The sequence below is a fragment of the Sminthopsis crassicaudata genome, chromosome 3 (genome assembly GCF_048593235.1).
Source record: "Sminthopsis crassicaudata isolate SCR6 chromosome 3, ASM4859323v1, whole genome shotgun sequence".
NCBI lineage: Eukaryota > Metazoa > Chordata > Mammalia > Dasyuromorphia > Dasyuridae > Sminthopsis > Sminthopsis crassicaudata.
Window position 1 is genome coordinate 309,590,326 of NC_133619.1, and position 13,250 is coordinate 309,603,575.

Below are 13,250 nucleotides of genomic sequence, written 5' to 3' on the forward strand. Positions count from 1 at the left end.
GGCAATTAAATAAAATGCTACATGAAAAGAAAATAATATGCATACATTTGTAGTATACTGACTGACATGTTAATGCTATTAAAATGATGAGTGATAATGCTTTGCATACCTGAATTATGTATTATAGGATAACCAAAACACTAGAAAAATTTACATTAAAATAATTATTCCTTCTTTGGCAAGAAAATGAACCATAATATCTTTTTTATACCTAATTTCATTCATTTAAAAATAGGAGTGATTGTTGAACAGTCTGTTTTTCCCTTGGGTCAAAAGCAAATGCACACAAGTCACAAGAGTCCACAATCAATGGAAGAAAGAATTCCAGGGAAAAAAGAACACTGGATGAGCTGAATAAATGATTTGCTGGTACTATTTATCACATATATTCTTGCTTATATGAGACAAAAGGCATTCCATTAAAAAGCTTTCCATTTAAAAGAAAAACTGCACATCACCTTAAAACAAAAGAAGATCACAGAGGTCAGGAAGAAAGCAAGGGCAAACATGTTGGGGGAATTAGCTTATATGTAAAAATTAATATAGGATTAATTAGTAAATGGAAAAGGAAACTTCTCCAGGAAAGATGTATATACATATCCTATACATATATATGTATTTATATAACAACACATTTACATATATATATATTTCACTTTGTACCACATCATGTAATTTCCCTTTAGATAGTTTTCCCCATATGCTCTTACATTTCTCTTAAAGAAACTTATTTCTAATAATTTGAACAAAATAATCAGGATAAAATTTGAGATAATTTCATCTACTTTACATTGCAGATGAAAATGAAACAGCTTATTTAAAAGAAACACATCAAGTAATTACAAAAGTGTAAAAATTATATGGGTGTGCAACTATATATGCATATAGGTATGTGAAATAGTAAAACAAATGTTATATGAGCCATTTCTCCATTCTGTTGCTATTTTATTTTCTTGTTAATTATATTGACTTACAGTGAATTACAAATTTTTTTGATCACAAGGTCCTATCAATAAAATTTTTTGAGTACACACTCCCTATATGTGCATATTTATTTATATCTATCTATCTATCTATCTATCTATCTATCTATCTATCTATCTATCTATCTATCTATCTATCATCTATCTACCTACCTATTCATACTACTATATTGCTAATTACTTAATTTAAAAACTTTTTTAAAATCTGAAACTGAAAATGAATTAAAGATAAAATAATCTTTGAAATGAGAGTTAATAGAGAGCCAGTGGAGTCTATTAAAGAGAACATGAAATGATCAGACTTGCATTTCAGCAATAGCTTTTTAGTAAGAGTGAAATCCTATAATTTGGGTGTGCTCTCATTTTCTAGGTGATAAGACTATGAACTAAAGCAATGACTGCTATCAAAAGAAAGATGGAGAAAAATAGAAGAGATTGGAGGTAGAATTAACAAACTTTATCATCAGAAAGAATATAGGCATTTGGAATGAGAGAAAATTACATGTCAAAAATGACAATAAGGCAGTGAAAAGCCATGACTAAAAGGATGGGAGTACCACTGACAATAACAGGGAAGTCTGGCAGATGAATTGGGGGCTTGAGGAAAAATATATTCTAATATTATATGTAGTGCAGATCCTTACCTATCCATGCCTGCTTATTCTGTTGTGGCATTCACTATCCTCCCTTGAATAAAAAGTAGTAGGGATCTGGTTCAGCCTCCCCATTCATGGCTCCCAAGCTCAGAATCCACACTGTACAAGGAATGTACTTTGAGGCAGTGTTGAAGAATAAGTGAAGTTGTGGTTGTTGCAGACAAGTCTAAAATTGGTGAACTGAAGTGAGGGTAAGATGAATCTGTCTTCCCAGATTCTACTTTTTTTGATCATACTTCTCTTGGGTCAAGCCAGTATCATAATGGGTATCATGACTACAAAGTCCCAGTTCCTACTTTGGATACTATTGTTCAAAAGAATACTAAATTTCCTTTACCCTTTAGGGAATTGAAACAGTTAGAAGATGGCTTGGATTTTTAAGAGAAGTCTATTAGTTCATTATTATAAGCTAAGTAGCCAGGACTGTTCTGTGAAGCACCAGATCTATTCACATCTGGAAAATGACTATTTTTTTTTATTATTGTTCTTTTGTTTGTTGATACAAAGTTGATACAAACTTTGTTCTATATCTTAATCTAAATAATCAAGTAATAGGTAATACTGAAATTCTTGTTCAGGTTTCTATGGTTACAAATCATAGAATCTAAGAAATGGAAAGGATATCCATCCAAAGATTATCTATTATCACAGATGAGAGTAAATACACATATACTGTTATCCACATATATTATGGATTTTATAATATTTGATTTTACATTTTGAACTAACTTTCTCTCCCTCTAATTCCTCCAAATGTTTCTCCTCGGAACCTATTTATTCTTCATTGACCACTACTGTGAATTTCTTTTGATAAGTGGGGATCACCTGTAGTGACATCTAAGCCTCAAAAAGTATTCATACAAAAAGCATTTATTGAGATCCTAATGCATTTTAGCCATGACAGTTAGAACTAGAAATACATTTAAAAAAAAGAAATAAAGAAACAGTTCCTGTCTGCAGGAAGCTTATATTCAACTAGTGATAAACATTTACGTAAATGAAGAAATTAAAAAGAAAAAAAATTAGCAACCATTTCAGGGTTGGAGATTGAAGACTACCAAAAAAAAAAAAAAAAAAACTTTATGTAGTATTCTACTGGACACCTTAATTGACATAAGTGGAAGAAAAATGCATTATTTTCAGGGGAAAGCCAAAGCACTGAAATGAAATTTCATGTAAAGGAAACAGCAATTAGATCCAATTGGCTAGAATGGGGGATTCATGCATGAAGGGAAATAGTATTTAATTACCCTAGAAGGAGGCTGCAGCCAGATTGTTAGGGGGTTCAAATCCCAAACAGAGAGTTTGTACCTACTTGTAGAGATAATAAGAAGTCACTAAGCTTTTTGAACAAAAGCGACCTGTGTTTTACAAATAAAAAATTTAACACTTTTGTGGAGAACAGACTGCAGAGAGAAGACTGTGGCAAGTGGATCAATTAAGAGAGAGGCTTTTGCAATAACCAGGCAAAAAGAAATGTAGGCTAAATGAGGGTGGTGGCCATGTCAGGAGAAAAAGGGGGTGAGTGAGAGATATTGTAGAGGGAAAATCAAAATATCTTGGCAACTTATTGGTTATGGGGGTAACAAAATGGTTTTGAATATGTTTTATCAAAAAAATGGCAGGAACCTAGACCAAAATATGTCTGAGAAAAGGGTGAGTTGGAGAAGATTGGTAGGCAATGCTGAAGAAGATGAATTCTTTTTTTCTGCTGTGGTCAGGTTCAATTTGAAATAATCTAGTTGGGGAAAAAATGCAATTGGCAGTTACTGAAATGGGATGAGAGATGAAGAGAGAACCTAAGTTATAAAAACTACAAAGGATATTGAGAGGAAGATAATATGAAATAGGAAGTGTGAAGAAAAGAATCTCTTTGGGAGTCAGAGGGAAATATAAAATTATACATTTGAGAACCTGTTTCTTGTTACTTAGGCATGACTTTAATAATAATGCCCTTGATTTGAACTTAGGCCCCAGCATTCTATCCATTATACCAACTATGTATTCTGATATAATACAGACATATATATGTGTGAGTGTGTATATGTGTGTATTATTTGTATACATATATATAAATGTGTGTATAGGGAGGGGGGGAGAGAGAGTGGTTGGTAGTATCTGCTTAGTTTGTTTTTTTTTTTTTTTCTCAATATTATTCATGCCTAAGTATGACTAATAATTTCAACAGGATAAAAAAAGAGCTAATAAAGCTAATGTGAATTACAAAAATAATCAGGACCATATGATCAAAATTATATTAAATTTCAAGATAAATAAATTATATTAAGAGAAATAACTTGAAAGAACTTTACAGGTCAGGGAGTCCAACATCTTTTGCATATGGTGAAACTGAATCCCAGAGAAGTTATGAAACCTGTTCAACATTTTACAATAAGAATCAGCATATATCTGAGTAGAAACCAGATCTTGCGATTACTCTTGTTTTTCTACAAAATGTTGTGCTATTGACAGAAGATCTTGCATCAAGATCCCAAAAGCAATATAGGGGAAAGTTCCACTTAGAGGGAAGGAAAAAAGCATGCCAATAAAAGGGAAACCACATGGATCTGTGAGAAGCATTTGGAGATTCATAGATTTCTACAACTAACAGAGATTCGTGCAATTATCGTGTCTAAACTAATTTTTATATAAATCAAAGCTAAAACACATAGAAGTGATCTGATTTGTCCAAAGTCACATATTTAATGATAGAATTGGACCAAATCTAGGGAAAAGAGCTCTGGGCTTTTCCCCAAAGAACTCATCATCACAGTGATTTTATTAGTTTTATTACTTATACTTCATCAGGATTCTCAGTTGTTAGTGCCTTTTTTGAAAGAGGTATAATTTTTAAAAAATCTCTCAATGTCCATATTTAGCTAGAGATTAGAAGTTCATACAACTCTTCATTTTCAATGGTTATATTGCTTGCTTTTGACTATATTATCATCAAATATTTTCCAATTAACCTTCTCCTTTTAAATTTCCTTTTCTGTGTTGTTTTCCATCATTAAGACCATAAAAATCTTGAGGATTGTCTTTTTTTATTGGTATCCTCAGCAGTTAGGATAGTGTCCAGGACATTCTAGGTGCTTAACAAATGTTTCCTGCATTTGGATTGTAGTGTGCTTGGAATTATAAGAACCTGGGCTTGAGTTCCACATAATAAATTTTGGATAATTACTATTTTGGAAAGTCACTTTTCTTTCTGGGGCTCTTTTTCATAATCTGTAAAATGATGGGACAAAAGTATATGATCTCTACAGTCTCTTCTAACTCTTAAATCTAAAATTTTATGATTGGGATCCAATGCTATCTCCCTATCTAATGATTTTTCTGTTATGTCATTTGTCATCTCAGCACACAGAACACTTGAGCCATTAAAAGCCAACATTACTATTTTTAACTAGGAAAAGAGAAATTGTGTGGATAAATAGCTAAAACATAAACTAGAGTCTCCAATTATGAGATGTACAAGTCAATTTACCAAATCTCCAATTATAATTGGTATTACGATAAAAAAAGATTACAGCAAATTCATTACTGGAAAATGTAAAATTCAATGTGTTGAAAATACAGTATTAAAACACTCATCTATTTAATCAATACAATTTCATTTTGCTTCTGGGGAAAAATAAGAGGTAATGGAAAAATGTATACACTTGCACAGTTTTAGATTCATGGAAATTTTATGGGTTAGGAAATTGCCAATGAAATAAATTTCGTGAGAACTTTGCTAATTTTTATTTTACTTATCTACAAACCAGATAATTATAATTCAATAAAAATGAAATGACCCACATACTTAGAGGTTTTACTCCACTTCCCCACAGAAATTTAATAAGCAGAAAGTATACACTAATTATGACAATTTCATTAATTTCATTGAGTAGTGTTGAAAACTGTTTTAAAAAGATTATTTTTATCTAAAAAAGTTCAAGTTTCACTAAAGTGTAGGTATATGAAACCTGCAAATTAGGGAATAAAATAATCTTCATGAAATATAGTTTTCATCAGTATTCCCTTGATTTAGAACCTATGTTTCCCATTCTTGGCTAAATGCAATCATACGCAGTAATTTTTCTTATATTAAAGTCAAAACAATCTGAATCTTTAGCATTTGCCATTTATAACTGTATTATAAGGCTATTTTGTTACTCCTTGCCCATTTATATTAAATTCTCTTTAAGGAAAGGCAACTAATAATGGTTTCCATTTTTAACAAGTGATTTCCAAATCTCAATGCAACTTACTTTAGATTAGAAAGGAAGGATGTAGTTGGAAGAGGAGGGGAAAGCCGGGGAGGGACATCATATTCTTCACTTCCCAGGTGACCATTAGAAAAGACCTGAAAAATAGAACAATTGGTTACTTTAAATAGTCTACTTTCTGGAGGTGTTTTGAAAAAAAAATAAATCCAAATCATGCTCATTAGTGACAAAGATGAAATTCAATATTTCATATTTATACTTTATTTTTTAATGTGGTTTTTACAAAATTCCACTGAAACAAAAAAAGGAGACAGTCAAATCTAGTTCAAGTATTCTTATTTATTGTTAAGAATAAATTAAGTATTATTAGCAAGAAAGAAAGTAAATCCCCTGATTAATGAAGGACAAGATTTGTAAACTATAAATTTGATAATTTTCTTCTTTTATATGAAACCACTAATTCCTAATATGTTCATCTTGCCTTTTTAGAGCAAGTATATAATACATTCAGAATTTAACTTTCAAAACTTGCCTGTTTCCTTATGAAACTTTCTTGTTTCTATTCTCTTTTTTGTGCTTAAAAATATTTTTCTCCTTCTTTTCTTTTCTTCTTTCTTCTCCTTTTTTCTTCTCTTTCTCCTCTCCCTCCTTCCTCCTCTTTCTTCTCCTTCTCCTTCTTCTTTTTGGTAATTTTTTTGGTAATTCTCCTTTCCCTCTCCAACCCTCTCCCAATTAAAAAAAAATACAATCCTTGTAACAAATAGGCATTATCAAGCAAAAAAAAAAAATCAATATTAGCCATGTCCAAAAAAGCAACTCATTCTATACCTTGGATCCATTATCCTCTCAGGAGGTAGATAGTATGTTTAATTATTAGTCTTCTGACACTGTGATTGGTCATAGTATCAACCAAATTAAGTCTTAAAGTCTTTCAAAGTTGTTTTTCTTTTTTTAGTGTATAAATTGTTTTCTGTTTCTGTTCATTTCACTCTCTATTAGTTCATATAAATCACCATCTCATATTTCTTTGAAACCATCTGTCATTATTTTTTTTTAAATTATTGAGCAATTCTATTCCATCTCAGTTGTTTTTAACAAATAGGTGGATGTTGCGCTTCTTTCAAAACCAATAGTTTGTCATCTTGATTAACAAATATCACATTTAAATAAGTATAAAAGGTCTTCCTCTGGATTTGTTTACATAGTATACTTGCTAAAATTCAAATTAAGATAAAGTTTTTCTAAGCACAAACTTAAATTGAAAGGAAAGTTAGTAAGAAAGTTAGTTCTCTGTAAGGAATATGCTAAGAAAAAAATGGACTAGCATGATTTTTTTCCCCTACCTAAATCATTCTATCTAAATATGAATATATTTATACATACATACAATCAGTTATTAAGCATTGTTTAACCACATAGAATGTAGTAGGTACTGTATGAGGTACTAAAGATACAAAGGAGAAGAAACAACAGTTCTCGTTTTCACAGAACTTATTGCAGTTTATTATGGATTACAACATGTATGCATGGTGTTATACAGAAACTATCTACAGACTAAATACAGGGGATTGTATGGGGTAAAAAGGAGGAGTAAATGTATTGCAGATGTGGGGGTGGTCAATGCAAAGATCCAGAAATGAGTAATGCAGTGCCATGTATAAATAATAGCAAGATTAGTTTGGCCAGACACAAGGAGTTCAAAACAGATAATTATATAGAATAAGGTTTGATAAGTAGGTTGGCCAGTTTGGGAAGGACTTTGAAAGACAACAAAATAATTGAATATTTTAATCATTTTAATGATTAATAATTAATAATTTTAATTAGAGCAAATGTAGTTTACTAAATAGAAAAGTGACATGGTCACACCTGCACAAAAGAAAAATCACTTTGGCTGTTCTACGGAAGATGAATTTCAGTAGGGAGAGATTTAAAGGTTGGAAATAAAGTAGGAGATGTCTGCAATAGTTTAGTAGAGATGTGATCAGGGATTCAATTATATAGTGTACATATTTAGAAGGGGGCAGAGGCAAAAGATGTGGAAACAAGATTCACTAACTGGACACATGGAGTGAGGGAAAGGAAGGAATACATAATAACATAGTGTGTATAAACCTGGAAGATTTCAAGGATGGTGATTTTCTTGAAAGAAACTGGGAAGTTCAAAAATAGGTAGGTTTGGGGGAATATTAATGAGTTAAGCAGAGTTTGAGATATTTATGGATCACTCAGCTTGAAATGTCACGTTCTTACTTCATGATATCAGACTAAAGCTCATGAAGGATTCAACCTGGATATATAGATATTGAATTAATTTATATAGAGATGGTAATTGAACTCATGGAAGCTAAGGTCACAAAGTGAGAATCAACAGAAAGAAAGAAGAGCGTTCAGGGCAATACTTTGGGGGGCATATAAAGTTACAATCCAGCATACTGAAGATAATCCAGAAGCAACAGTTAGACAAGGAGGTTAGAACCAAGAAAGAGCAGTCATGAAAACCTGGAAGAAAGACTATTCAAGAAGGGAAAAAATGTTCAAAGTATGTTCTCTCTCTCTCTCTTTATATTTACTAAGCAATCAAAACACAAGCAATTATTTATGATCACATTTAACTTGACAATAAAGCAATACGAAATAAAAGAAGTAGTAGGAAGGTATCAGTTTTTCTGAATAATTTTGTTTTTTAATTATTCTGAATACCAACAAACATGAACATCTCTACATAAAAAGAAAACTGCATCTTTAATGCATAAAGCTTGTTTAAAAAAAACAGAATATAATAAATTCAACATGTTAGCTTCAAGGCTGTCCTTTTTGCTTCCATTTGAATTTCCTTCTGTTCTCATTTGTATGTTAAAATACATAAATGCATCACTATTTCTGTCCCTATCTCCCTCTACTATACCTCCATCCCACTCAAAATAAAAAAGAATCCTTGTAACAAATTACCAAAACAAATCCCTACATTAGCTATAGGAGAAACATTCTGCATTCTCATGTCCATCATCCCACTTTCAAAGATGAGTAGCACTGCTTTATCACTAGATCCTCTGGAAACACAACAATAATCATTTCTTGTCCTTCAAACTTAAGTTTAAATATTGCTTTTTCAATATTGTTTTCTGAGTTCTACTCATTTCATTTTCTAGTAATGAATATAAATTTTCTCATATTTTTCTGACTGCAGCCAGTTTTTTACTTCTTATGGTAAAATAATAGTTCATTACATTCATATAAAATAATTTGTTGAGCAATTCTAGAAGTGCAAGATACATCAGTAGGTACCAGTTCTTTTAACCAAAAAAAGATATTAAAATATTTCTGAACATATTGGTCTTTTTAACCCTCTCTTTAATCACTTTAGGAATATATGCCTGGCAGTGAATTGAATGGATGAAAGCACTAATTTTGGGGATATTATTCCAAATTGAAGTCTGGAATTAGACCAATTCATAGACCACACTTTTTAAAACTGTGCATGTATTTATTTATAAGTATGTATTATAATTTTTTAAATTAAGTCCCTAGATCATTGTTTCTTGTTTAACAGAAGCAAAAATGATGTGTGTATATGGGGAGGGGTATATTTTATATATAAACATTTGGGGGAAAGGTGTATTCATTACCTAGAAAACTAGTTAATATATATGATATAATTATTTCTCTCCCTTATCTGAAACTGTATTAAATCTTTATCATACAACATTAAAATGCAATGTCTTTATCATACAGGGGGGAAAAGACTCATATATTATATGATATTAAAAGCTTCAAATCCCTTAGTTGTAATTTATAGAATGATCCATGTCAGAAAGTCTCTAGTTAAAGAAATCACTTCAACATGCTTTTCATTATGTATGTATACTTACAAAAACTTATGTATAAGTGAAATATATATAAGTATGCTGAGATTCTGTCTGAAACAGCATTTCAAGATCCTTACCCACTGTGGTATTAAAAATGCTATTATCTTTTACATTAAGTAAACAGGGAATAGGCTGTATAACAGCAAATCTTTCTCTGCATCCATTTAGAAATTACTCTAATTCTTCACAGAAACAATTCATATGAAAGTTAATTCTTATTGTAGCTAAATCACTTTGAGAAATAAGTTGGGAACTTCTTCATGGATACAGAGAGAATACTTATCTTTCAAAGGTGAATGCCTTATTCTTAACTGTATAGCATAACATCCACCAATTGTTTCTAAGTGGATGGCCTGGTTTATCACTGACCTCCAATATGTGTATCCTTAGTCAAGAAACTAACTTCTAACTTCTCGGTGGCACAGGTCAATCTCTTAATATCAGAATTATTCTAAACTTATCAGCTGCCAATCTGCACTTGTAGATAAACTTTTCTTAGTATTAAAATTTTCCACATCGGTGAAATCACATTTTGTTTTTTTTAGGAGCGCGTCCCAAATAATTTACTATTTCTACCATAAATTCAGTCATGACATAACAATCTGTATTTCCAGTTATAAATTTATGTAGCTGATACCTCATCTTCTTGGCAATACTAATGCACTTTGAAGGCAAAGACTCTTTTTTAATCCCTTTTCTATATTTTGTAACAATTAAAATAGTGTCTTAACAGTAAGAAGATTATCAGATTATCCCTGGAACAGACCTCAAAGGTTATTTAGTCTAATGCTTTTATTTTATATGTGAGAAAATTTATACTTCTGGAGATTAATTGACTTGCTCAAGGTCACAAAAACATTAAATCATGGAAACAGATTCTAAGCCCAGATCTCTGCCTTCTCACACATTAGCACAAAATATTAAATAAATATATTTGATAGACAGTGTCCTCACTTTTCAATTTGATATTTTTTAAATGAATTTGATAAATGGACATTTCTCCCCTTCATTCTAGTTATTTAATAATATAAAAGTTCAAAAATGTAAAAATGTTCATCTATTACAACATATTAACTGCCATCACTAAGAATCCAAAACTAAGAAATTTATTAGTTTCTAATAAATAAAAGCTAAAAGTCACCATGCCTAGTGCTTTTCAGAACATGAAAAGTCCAAGTTTAACATGTCTGCTGCAATAAATAAATGGGAAAAAAAAGCTGATTTAATAGCTGCTGGATGTATTTAAGAAAATGTCTATGGCAAATATTTTCAATAGGATAATGTTACTTTTTTCTGGTTTTTATTGTTAATGTTGCATCATCCTGAACTTCATGTTTCTCTGTATATTTCATTAAATCTAAAATCATTTTAGTTGCCTCTTTAAGACAAGTTTAGGAAAAGGAATTGTTAACAACCTGTTTTTTCTGTATTGGGATGCTGTAAATGGATACTTCTTTATATTCCTCAGGAGACTAAAGTGCTTCTTTTTTTTCAGACACTTACAAAGTTGCTCCTCTAAATTAAGTTTAGTTGTACCCTGAAAATTTATGAGCAACTTTTGTGATTTCTGTCTAAAAAAATCAGGCTAATATAGTCTGTCCTTCTAGAGAACTACACATATACTCTCTTCTCTCTCTCTCCTTCCCTCCTTCTCTTTGTCACCCCCCCTACACACACACCCCTCTACCTTGTTAAGGTAGCTCCCTGGAGGCCTCAGGATCAGCCAGAGTCAGGATAAGTAAAAGTCCTTGGTTTTTAGGGGGAGAAGTGAAAGAAGCAGACAAACTGCCACAGGCTCACCAATGAGGTATCCTTGATTCTGGAGTCCAAAGTCACTAACTTCTCCAATCCTCATCCTGCCTCAAAGACAGTCTCTGGTCTCTGTCCTTCTTCCCTCTAATCCTTGCCTAAAACTATCTTTACACCAAATGTTGACCTAGCTTTAACAGTGAGAAGAGCCATTTATCCAAACATATGCTAATAGAGTAATTGTCTCATAGGGAATAGGTAATTAGCCTTAAGTACTCAATTGTCTGATTCAAGTATACCTTTTTCAGAGTTTCAGCCCTTTATATCCCCCCCTGAAATAAAGAATATATTTCATAGGAATGTTTTTCCCCTAGAAGAACAAAAAATCAAAAAAACAAAATCAAAATACAAAAATAATTCAAAGCTCTAGATTCATACCAATGAATGAAAAGAAAAATGAAAAGAAAAATCTCCATACTCATATTTATTTTCTGACAGGCTGTCCCTTTATACAGAAATATTTGAAATACTTCACTGAAACACTAACTTCCAAATAACTCCCCAAAGAAAACATGCTAAAGCACCAAAATATGTAGCAGAAATTTCAAATGCACTTTCATGTCAAAATCTTAGAACAGTTGCAGAGAAATAATGAAAAGTAATTTTCACTACAAGCAACATCAAGTAATCCCTTAAAACATAAAATCTCAAGTGAATATAATCCATAAATGAAAATAGGCTTAAGTCATCAGGTATACTGAGGAATAAAGCTGTTGACATAGGTTGACATAGAAGGAATAGGGGAAAAAACTTTTCAGGCTTCCAATAATAGTGAGAACTATTTCAGAAGCAAACATTTTTTTTTTTCATGTAAGCTAGCAAAGAAAAAAAAAAGAAATAAACAAAAAACAAAACCTCAAAGAACTTTAAAATTAGCAAGAAAAACAATGAATCAGATATAAGATCAGACTTATGATCCAAGAACTAGAGAATTTCCTGAGTAAATGAGAGAATTTAGTGAAAAGGAATAATATTAATTTTTATAAGCATAGCCTCTGTTTCAAGGTGTCTTCCCAGTGGCATGAAAAAATAGACAAAGTTTTCTAGGGTATCTTATAATCTATGCCTGACTCACACACCTTCAACTCAGGAGACTGCAAGAATTTATTTGGTTCGTTTTTGCTTAGTTCAGAAGGGACTTACAATTCTTTCCTGGCAGCAAAAAAGACCAAAAAGAACAATTTTCAATAAAGAAAGATTCTCCTACTTGAGTAAACAAAGAGTCAAGGATCTTTTCTTACCTTTCTGAAGGAAAGATTGTAACGATGTTAGAAAGCCTACCCTTCCCTCTACACTTCTGTAGATTCTGGTAAAGGGTCAGCCCAGGTTGCTCTTTATGCGATTACAAATGGTGCTATATTGTGGCTCCTTGGCATATTGCTCCCACTGAGTGTGTGTTTTATCATATATATATATATATATATTTACACAGGTCCCATTTCATTTTGTTTCATTTTTTTCTCAGAGAAGTTCTAGCTCCTTGTTAGTGTACATAGTTTTCCATAGGACTTGGAGATACATAAGGCTTTCTTATAGTCTAAATTTAATCCAGTGTATATCCACTTGTTTTGCAAAATGCATACTCACTATAAAATCCAAGTGTGGAGCCAGAACATGGGGAGAAGGGAGAGAGATCCAATTTGGTGGGCATGTTTGTGGCAATTTAAACTCCTTTTATATAAATATAAACATGCTAACAAATTCTTAAAGAACTCTTCCCCA

At 31.6% G+C, this 13,250-nt stretch overlaps 1 protein-coding gene across 8 annotated transcripts in view; it reads right to left on the bottom strand.

Moving 5' to 3' along the window:
* The window catches only part of CBLB (Cbl proto-oncogene B), a 209,626-nt gene that overhangs the window by 49,549 nt on the left and 146,827 nt on the right, over positions 1–13,250 (bottom strand). For all 8 annotated transcript variants that reach the window (XM_074301094.1, XM_074301093.1, XM_074301091.1 and 5 more), the window contains exon 13: positions 5,893–5,987. In XM_074301094.1, the coding sequence (XP_074157195.1) occupies positions 5,893–5,987 (95 nt within the window). The remainder of the gene's footprint in view (positions 1–5,892; positions 5,988–13,250) is intronic.